This window comes from Thunnus thynnus, chromosome 23, assembly GCF_963924715.1.
Source record: "Thunnus thynnus chromosome 23, fThuThy2.1, whole genome shotgun sequence".
Classification (NCBI taxonomy): domain Eukaryota; kingdom Metazoa; phylum Chordata; class Actinopteri; order Scombriformes; family Scombridae; genus Thunnus; species Thunnus thynnus.
This window is the reverse complement of record NC_089539.1, coordinates 20,796,716-20,806,832: the sequence shown is the minus strand read 5'-3', so window position 1 is coordinate 20,806,832 and position 10,117 is coordinate 20,796,716. Positions and strand designations below refer to the sequence as shown.

The window sequence follows — 10,117 nt, the reverse complement described above, 5'->3', positions numbered from 1 at the left end:
TCTTAGCTGCAGCCCTAATACTGACTAATAAAATGAAACAAATACTGAATTGAACAGAGAAAGAGAGGTGACTTTACATGACAAATACAGGGAATAGAAACTATTTACTTTAAATCTTATACAAACACAACTTCAGCCATGCCATTTTTAGTTGTTAACGATGTTTGTGCAACATTTTTTGTTGTTTCTTTATAGTAAAAGAAACCTCAGGAGAGCACTTCCAAGTAATTGTGTGCTACTCAAGCTTCTATAAAAGCAAGGTTGAAGAGTATTTTTGATGAAATGCCAAATTAATTCTGTAGGGCCAATGCCACTGCTTCCTGCCTATCTGTGAGGGAACACAATTAATAGTGAAAAAGGCTTGCATAATATGTTGGTTACACTAGCAATTTCTAGTCCAGAATACCATACCATTAATTGAACAGATAAAAGTTTGTTCCGAGTATATTTTTTATTTGGACTGTGACAGTGCCCTCAGTTGACATGTTCCTAGTAATCAAGTATAATTTGGTATCATTTCCCTTTAACATGACCTCACTCACTCATAGCTACATCCCACACACGCATATTAAAAGGAACTGCTATTTCATGTGAAACTAGCAAGTTGATCTCATAGACATAACATTTTCATGGTGGTTTGATGAGTAACAGTATAATACAAAGTGCAGCAAACACACAACCACAGATCTGTTAGAGAATCAAAACCAGGGGTCAACCAGCTCTGAACTGCTGGCAGTGGAAACCAATTAAAACTGCAATACATGTCTTTTTTTCAGCGCATTTCCATTTTCCAATACAAAATGACAAAATGAGAATAAACATAGGACAATAAACCTGAACAATCATCTTGCTACTTAACATAAAACGGTGGCAACAAACATTTTCATAAGGTTGTATTAAATAATTGTGACAGGTGTAAAAACTAGAACACAAAATAATCCATGTGTCCCCACAAGATTACAGTATTGGGTGCTCCATGCTAAGACTTTAATTTACACAATCCCCATTCAGAGCAATAGCAGGTTAAACACAAACATTAGCATGGTGCCTACTTAGTTGAGCAGTAACATTAGCCATCTCTACACATTGGTAAAACTTATTTCCAACTATGGCTGCAACCAACAATTATTTTCATTATCAGGTAATCTGTCAATTATTCTCTCAATTAAACAATTATTTGTTTGGACTAGAAAATGTCAAAGAAAATTATGAAAAATGTCAATCACTGTTTCCCAAAGCCCAAGACAAAACTATCTTCTTTTGTCCCAACCAACAGTCCACAACCCAAAAACAATCAGTTTACTATCATATAAGACTAAAGAAACCAGAAAATATTCACATTTGAAAAGCTGGAATCAGAGAATTTGGAAATTTTCTCAAAAAATGATATCAAAGCAATCAATCAATTATCAAAATAGTTGGTGATTAATTTTCTGTTAATTGACTAACTGCTGCAGCTCTATTTCCAACCACATTAAGCTAGTTGCATTAACGTTAATGTAGATCAAAAATGACAAGTTAGCTCCTCTGTAGCCTTAAGACTGGCTAACTTATCTTGATAAAGGGTGAGCTCCCCTGCAGTTTACACACTCCATTTTACTTAATAACATCAAGATAAATCTCCTGTACAATATTTGGAAACTCACAGTATAGTTCAGCCCCAATTTGTGCCTCTTATGTAATGTTATTCACCGTTTCCAACCGTTGAGTTATATTTGCAGTCACATAATGCTAACGCTAGCTAAGCTAATTTTCTCAAAGACATAACAGACACAAACTCGAGCTCGACTAACAACACTTACCGTTGTTTTGATGCTATTTCCAAATTTCTCAAAGACTCTTCTAGCCAGTCTGCTCTGCAATAAAGACGTTTAGCTCAACATCATAACTATAGTTACGATTTCCGTTTATTAAATTAACAAAGATGGCTACCGGAAGTGACATTTTGCTTCGCTCTTCCTATTTTTTTTTATTTTCCGAAGCTTCTTCTTTATCATTTTGCATTATGAGAGAAAAAATCTAAACGTTAATATTTTAATTGTATATAAATACTGTAAATTAAGTATCAGTGTGCAATATAATGTATATTTGTATATATCTTAATTTGTCTCTCTTATCTTTCTCCTCTCCTTTTTTAATGAATTTACAATTTTAAATAATTGTAAATATTTTATTATATGCTCTATTTGGAACTTGAGCTTGAAGAAGCCAAATTTCACCGCTTTAATATCTTAAAAGACCTGTCTGTAGAATTTAGTGGCATCTAGCTGAACAGACTTAGCACAAATGAAATACAATATCCATAAGTATGTTTTGATTAGTGTATAATCCCATGAAAATAAGAATTTTCTAGTTTAAGGGTTTTCATTACCTTAGAATGAGCCCTTCATATCTACATTGAAAGCAGGTCCTGCGTTTCACCGCCATGTTTCTACAGTAGCCCAGAATGGACAAACCAAACACTGGCTCTAGAGAGGGGCTTTTTCATGTTTTTCGTAAGTTTTGCGGCCACCGTAGTTTCTCCTACATGCTTGAAAGGAGAGGGGGAGGGAGAGGGGTATTCAGTTGGTTGCAATCTGCAACCTCACCACTAGATGCCACTAATTCTTATATACTGGCCCTTTAAATCTCGAATGTTCATGTATTTTCTTACCCAGTTTTGGTGATTTTTAAATTTTTTTTGTATGTTTTTTTGGCCTTTTTGCCATTATTCAGAAATAGTGGAGATGGACAAGAATTATAGGAAGAAATACTATCTTTGTTTGGCTCAATAATAACAGCTGCACCTCTGAAAATATGCTAAATGGTCTTTTTTACACAGCCCTGAAATTTTGTATTCCAGCTGTATAGAAGAGTTTTGAGGACTCTGGAAATGGCTTGTGTTGTCAAACAACCTGCAGGGTTTTTCAATGTTTCACTTGTATTTTCAAGGATTCTTTTTTTGATGTTATGTGAGTTAAATGTAATAATCAAGCAGAAACAATGAGGCACAAACTTTGGCTAAATGGTCAGATATGTCTTTACATGTTTAAAAATGATCATAAAGCTTGCTTTCTGAGAAGTTTTATCTTTCTCTTTGCTACATCTGTGCCGGAAGCAGGATGTTGAGCTGCAGCTGCTACATGTTTTCACTGAGAGGTTGTTGTTGTTTCTTCAGGCTATGACATGACTGACCATACAGCCAAATGAGAATCAGCAGCTGAGTAGTAAATTTCCCAGGAGTAAAAAACACTGTTGTACTAATTATAAATGCTGGGAATCAACCTTAAATAAGTTCTCAGATGGGAATTTAAAAAAAAAAAAAATTATCCTTCATAGTGCTGTGCAGGTCTATTTTATGCAAAAACAGCTACTAATATGTGACCGTAATTTTCTAAGTTTGCCTTTCACATAACACATTGAAGCTTTGATTTGGAGCTCTATGGCAACCCATAAATTCCAGTAATGTTTCACAATGTAAACCTTGTTTTTGTTTAAATTTCATGTACACAGTATTCACAACCAAATGGTCAAAAACACAAAGATCCACATTCCCATTCACACATCCTTCATTATTTATCGAGATATTACATTCCTCGTGTTCAACAGTAAAGCTGCAAACAAAGATTTCACATACAGATTTTTTTTTACCCCTTAGAGAAAACAAAAACATTTTAAGTGCTTCAGGACATAGGTTTTAAGATGGGGCCAGTTTTCTCGGCACACACTACGCTCATTTGCAGTTCTTAGATATCTCTTGTTTCTTGTGTTATTTTCTTAAATACTTGGCATAGAAATGGCTATTGTGTTGGCTATTGTGTAATCTCATATAGGAATGTTACTTCATTATGTGGATAAATATGGTCCTTCAGTCCAGATGGAGGCATTTGTCCAGACCAGAATCTCTTCATGTTTCAGTTCTCTTATTCATCACAAACCACAATAGAAGAGATGTAGATGCTGAACACATATGCAGCATAACTTAGTGCCTCAACCAAGACACTTTGTAGAGAGTCTGTAAAATACGGTTCAGCTTCACATCTGAGGTCTTAATTTTTTATAATAGATCCATTATGGTCAAGAAGGACCTGCATAGGCCACTATAAAGGGCTTGATACTGCAATAATCCATTATTCTTGTGTCCAAGTCCTCCGTTACAGTGAAATATTACCCATGCAGCTGAAACACCAAACTAAACAAACCATTTCCTTTGATAGAAACGCCTTGTTAATGATCATCATCATGTCTTTAATGGCTTGTGAATTTCAGGATGACCGTGTCTCAGATGAATCACAATCTTAACATCCAAACCATGATAGCCAAGAAATTTCTCTACACGTCTGAACTTTACATTTCTAGAACTTTCAATCTACTTCAAATACTATACAAGTTATTTCCTCAATATGCAGGAGGCAACACGGTGTAATTACAGAATGATTTTTCATATCATGTAACATCTTTGTGTTTCCAGCAGCAGTTTTTATCGCCTCCCAGTGGTGCCGGCAGCACTACTACGATTGAGGTTACGGCTCAGCTGGGGGAAGTGTACTGTGGGTGTTCTGGATGTGGGGCCGTAGAGACCGAGGTTTCTGGCTGCCGCTGATTTCCTGGGCTGCTTTACAGAAGGGAACGGGGAGTAGATCTGCTGTTTAGGCGTGGAGGTGGTGGTGGACGGGAACACCGGTGTGGACGGGGAGGAGGAGATACGAGATCCAGAAGATGATGCAACAGAGGAGAGTGAGGCTGTGGAGGGGGAGGAAGTTTTGTAAAATGTGGAGGAGGTGGGGGTGGATAGATTGGACAAACCATTCACTGATAGGGATGATGTGAGGCGAGATGTGGAGCTTGGGGTAGGAGTGGAGGGTGGTGTGGGGGAGGAGGTGCAGGACAGATCAACAGAAGCTGATGTAGGGACCGGGGAGGGGGACAGACTCGGAGTGGAAGGTGAGGAAGAGGGGATGCAGGAGCTGGAGGAGGGGTGAGGTGAAGGCAGAGTGACAGAGGGTAACTGTCTGTCAGAGCCGGTGCTTCTTTCTGACCCGGAGGAGTCAGACTCTTTGTGTCTGTTTGAGGACGGTGGTGGAGGGAGAAGAGGGACAATGGGTGCAGGCTTAGACTCTGGTGGTGTGGGTTGTGTATCTGGATTTGTGTTGCTCGGGGAGGTCAGGTTTGCTTCGTCCTCGAGATCCAGTGAGCCCAGTCGTTCCACCACATTTCCCACTTCTTCTTCTGTAACATCTTCAACCTGTGAAGCCTCTTCACATACTGACTCTGTACCAGAGGGATCAGGAGATGGAGATACAGAGGAGTCACTCCCTTCTTTATCTTTCTGCTCCTCATCATCTCCCTCCTCTTCCTCCATCTTCCTGTTTTCTTCACCCACTGATCCTTTTTCTCCTTCCTCCTCCTCCTCCTCCTCTTCCCTTTCCTCTGAATCTCCAAATCCCAGCTGTGCTCGGGCCCTGGCCACATTCCTCCGATGAACCCGGACATGAGCACGCCAGGGTGAACCCGTGCCTCCTCCAGAGCTCCCTGGAGATCCACTACTGTTGGAGGCCAATGAGCCACAGCGCTGCCTGCCTGGGGAGCCATGAGACTGGGATAGAGAAGTAAGTTGGGCCCCTGGTAGTGTGGATGTGCTAGTGGATGTTGGCCTGGAGCCCCAGGGACCTCCACGTGGTTTCCGACCCAGAAGGAGATGGTTGATCACTGAACTGGAAGGATTGAGTTGGGAGGCTAGGACACGGGTTGCAGGGCATTTGTCTGGAGGAAAGGTCAGAGGTCAGAGGAGAGACATGAAAACATGTTAAAACATGCTCACAAATGGTGCTTCTGTAAGTCCAGGTTGCAGCTGAGAACAAATAGCATCTAAGCATATAACAATGAGGCCAAAGAGATATTTGAGATAGTTGTTTTATAAGAGTAGGTGACCTTATGAGCTAAATGTGTGACCATTTCAAATTTTATTCAAGTGAGTCCTCCAGTGAGATAGATTAAAAACTGTAGTTACTGCAACACAATGAACCATGTTTTAGCCATGCTGTATCTTGAAAAGAGCTCAGGTAATGTAAATAAATTATCTGTAATCTATAAAATGCCAAACCTAAGCTACTAAAGCTCAAAGTGGTGCCTTAAAATGACATGTCTGACTAACTAACAAAAACCAAAAGTATTTATTTACAACTAGAAGAGTGCATTCAGTAGAGTGCAGATCTCTTCCAGGTGTGTCTTGGGGCATGTACAGTATAGTCTTAGTTTTCTTTATAGTATAATGGTATTGTAACCGAGCGTCCTCCTGGGTTTGTCTAACTGTATAAACTTAATAAGGTAACAACCTCCCTCTACCCTCCCAGCTCCCTTACAGTCAACATGGCAGCAAAGTTAACAAAAACAGGGATTTATTCATCTCCTATCATGCCTAACTTCTATGGATGTCAGTTTTTGAGCCACAGCAAAGGCCAAAATGTGGCCTACAACAGACTAGCGGCCAGTTAAGAGGAGTGAGGAGTCAGCAGTCAATGACGGTATAAAATGCATTATAAAATTCAACAATTGTGAATCACTGCAACCACAAGAGGTCCTTGAGCATACAGTCATACATGTGCAAGAAATATTAGGCTGATGGGTCCTATAATATATGAGATTAGCTGCAGACAGATGCACACATGGACACATAGACAGAATAAGATAATATCACATTTGAGAAGCCATAACCAATAAATAATTGGTATTTTACTTGATCTAAACAATGTACAGTATGAGAAATTAATCTATACTTCAAAAATTTCAGATTACTTTTCCGTTGAGTGACAAATGGATTAACTTTATCAGCACTCAATTTATCACAGAAATTGCCAAAAGCTGAGCACCTCCAGCGAACACCAGAGGGCGTCCAGAGTTCTGGTTTAACCTCTGAAGGATTTATTCATCAAGCCTCTCACAGAATGAGACAGCATTTGGACTACCAACTACTGCATAATAATTTCCCTGCTCTGACAAATATTATATAATATATACAGTAGTGGTATTTTGGCCTTTCCCCAATGTCATGGAACCATGTTAATGTAAACATGTCTTTATGAAAGCTGATTAATGGGTTTAGAGAGTATGTTTATATGGTGATTAGTGTGGATAGAGAATGTGTACAGATGTTTGAATCTGAAAGGGAAAAACCATCAAATCGCACTCTAATACTGTTACACAAGCCTCACAAATCATATATTAGCATGAAATAGGAGGAGCAACAAACAGATAGAATTAGAGGATGCAAATGAAGGTTAGTGATGGGACAAATCAGAGAAAACCTCAAACATTTAGCCAAAGAAACACGACTCATTTGCAAAGTTGAGACCAGCTGGAGACACCTGTCACTGTATATATTATCAACACTGTGATACCTCATTGCAGTTAAGCATAGACTATAGGTGCATTAAAACATATAGGCAATTGTCAATATCATTGTAAAAATCATGATAAAAATGTAAATGTTGAATACCTTATAGGTACTACAATTTTCTGTCGTTATTAAGTAAAAATTAGTAAAAATGTGGATTTATGCACCTGATTGATTTATCATTTGCTTACTTTCCATCACAAAGCACTTAAAACGAAAAGCTATTTTTTGTCTTTCACAAAAGCATCAAGTACATTTACAGTTTTTATCTTATGTACTGCAGTGAAAGGTGTCTCCAACAAGATATTTAGAATTTAGCTGACTTTAACTTTGCATATACCAGCTGCACCAGAACAAAACCATCACCAGATGTCCCAGCTACAGTATTCTTTATACCATACATATTGTTTCTTGTTAAAAAGATAAAATTAAGGCAGAACCCGTTTCAAAAATGTTCTCAAAATGCCAGTCAGAGGCTGCAGTACTTCACTCATTTTTGTAACTGTGTAAGAGAGATAATGGTATCTAAACATTTCTACTTTTTAAGTGTAGGCTTGATCTGTTTGCTGAGAACAACACTGCAGCTGCCTTTGCTGTTTTACTAAATGAATCATGTATACACCCTCCAGCATTTTGAGAGCATGATATTCATTCAAACTAGGACAACCATAATGTATTTATAGTTTATATTTCTAAAATCTGGAAAGGAGTCAACATTTTTGAGCCAGCAGTTCCCTCGCCAGATTTCCAATGCTTTTCCCCCCCAAAAGGGTTTTTAAATTTATCAAGGAAATGCTCTAAATGCTTAAATTGGTTTGTTATAAGCATGAGAGAGGTTGTCTTTTTATGATATAAAATACATCTGTTTCAATTTCAACAATGACTTCTTAAGCTGTACAATGTTAGTTACAGTATGTGCTTATATTAACTGTATGTGTGGTCAAAAAGGATGTTTTTGATTGCAACAAAGGTTATTTTCTTAATTTATCATGAACCCCATGCAAATATTCAGTTGGAAATCTGGCTTGGGAACCCGTGTTAGACGCAAGTTACAGCTTATTGTACAAAAAGATGTTACAATAAGACTTTTGTTCAAGCACCAATGAATCATTAGAGACCCTCAAATCAGAGCACCCAGTTTTAAATAGCCTGTAGGTTTGACACCAGTACCGTCAGTTCGATGGTCGGAACCATCGCTGTGTTTGTTGGGAAGCTCCTGAAGAACCCCTGGACTTGTAGCCACTTCAGGTCCAGGTCCTAGGAGTCACATATTGACGTCAAACATCTTGTGTATGTGTGTCTGTCCCTCTTCTTCTACAGTTCTCACCTTGTCTTCACAGCTTTGTCATTGCTTTGTTTCTGTTTGCTCCGCTGCTTCTTAAGGAACGGTCCACTGTTTTATTTACAGAAAAAGCACGGCCGCAATGGCTTTTTGGCTTTTAATACAGATTTGAATATAAACTGCCAACGCCAGCAAACAGTATACCAGTAAAATCAAAGTATAATCAAATGGAAGCAAGTGGGAGCTCACACAACACAGCCTGTGTTCTTCATTCTGTAAATTAATGATCTATTCTCTATATGTTTTCTGTTTTAAAGTTATTTCTATTAATGGAGTTTAGACAATACGGTTTTCTGAAAGACAATATCTCTAAATTAAATATAATGTTGTTTCTAACCTAAGAATTTTGTATAGTTATGAACAATCAATCTTTGTGGCTGCTGCCTAATGTTAGAAAAAGTAGTAGCAGTTGTTTGAAAAATGAAATAGTGTCCCTATTTCCTGTAAAGCTACTTTGAAAACTTGTTTTAAATATTAATATAAAGCTATTCTTAATGTTATTATTCCTAATATTAATCTCCTCCCACCTGTGCGTATGTAGAGTTGCATAGCCTGTTGCTGCTGCCGCCTCTTGATGCGTGCGTATTGCTTCTTCAGGGCGCAAATGTCGGTGCTCATTCTCTCCATCATCATGCTGTTGATGGCTGCTTGATGCTCCGCCTTGGCACCTCCTCCCCCTCCTCCTCCTCCTCCTCCACCACCTCCTCCTCCACTTCCTCCTCCACCACCTCCGGCTCCCACCGCTCCTGGGCTCAGCTCTGCGATGTTCCCCTGATCTGCTCGCTGGTCTGGAGGTAGAAAGAAGGAACACGGGTCTAAGATCTCCATTATGATCTTGGATGTTTTCCACAACAAATATACAGTAAGATCAGAGGAAATACAAGATAGTAAAGACAATGTATTTACGTATTAAAGCATAAAAACAGTTGAGAATAGCAGTATGGGTAAAGAGAAATACAGCAACACGTAAGACTCTTGGATCATGTTTTTACCTTTTGGTACATTTCATTATTATTTTCTTTATTCCAACATTAAATCATTGTTCTGCTTCCCTTATCTTTTTTTGCTTTTTCATTTTTACTTGATCCATAGCTGCGATGTTTACATTTAAAACATAGAGAGGAAAAATCAAGTGATTCAAAGGATTAGACTCATGGGCTTTGGTTCAAAAAAGGACAACAACCCCCAGCATGAAACACATATCTGACAAAATCCAGTGTGACATTTTTGGGTCTTCGTAAGCTCCTTTTCTTACTCGTTTGCTCACCCAGTTTTTGCTTTCATCTCCTTGAACCGAAATCAGCTGACACACTCAAGACACTAAGTGCCACGTAAACAAGCTTCTTGATACTATGTAAAGAAAACGATAAAAGAATTGTGGAAGTCTGTATTTTGGTTTAGAA

At 38.5% G+C, this 10,117-nt stretch overlaps 1 protein-coding gene across 4 annotated transcripts in view; it reads right to left on the bottom strand.

Moving 5' to 3' along the window:
• Positions 1–3,302: 3,302 nt before the first annotated feature.
• Positions 3,303–10,117, bottom strand: part of tbc1d30 (TBC1 domain family, member 30) — a 28,368-nt gene continuing 21,553 nt past the window's right edge. For 2 of the 4 annotated variants that reach the window (XM_067581342.1, XM_067581345.1), the window contains 3 exons: positions 9,242–9,502; positions 8,543–8,629; positions 3,303–5,742 (listed from right to left, as the gene is read on the bottom strand). In XM_067581342.1, coding sequence (XP_067437443.1) covers positions 4,460–5,742; positions 8,543–8,629; positions 9,242–9,502 — 1,631 coding nt within the window. In that variant the 3' untranslated portion in view covers positions 3,303–4,459. The remainder of the gene's footprint in view (positions 5,743–8,542; positions 8,630–9,241; positions 9,503–10,117) is intronic. The other 2 variants (XM_067581343.1, XM_067581346.1) reach the window with 1 other exon arrangement.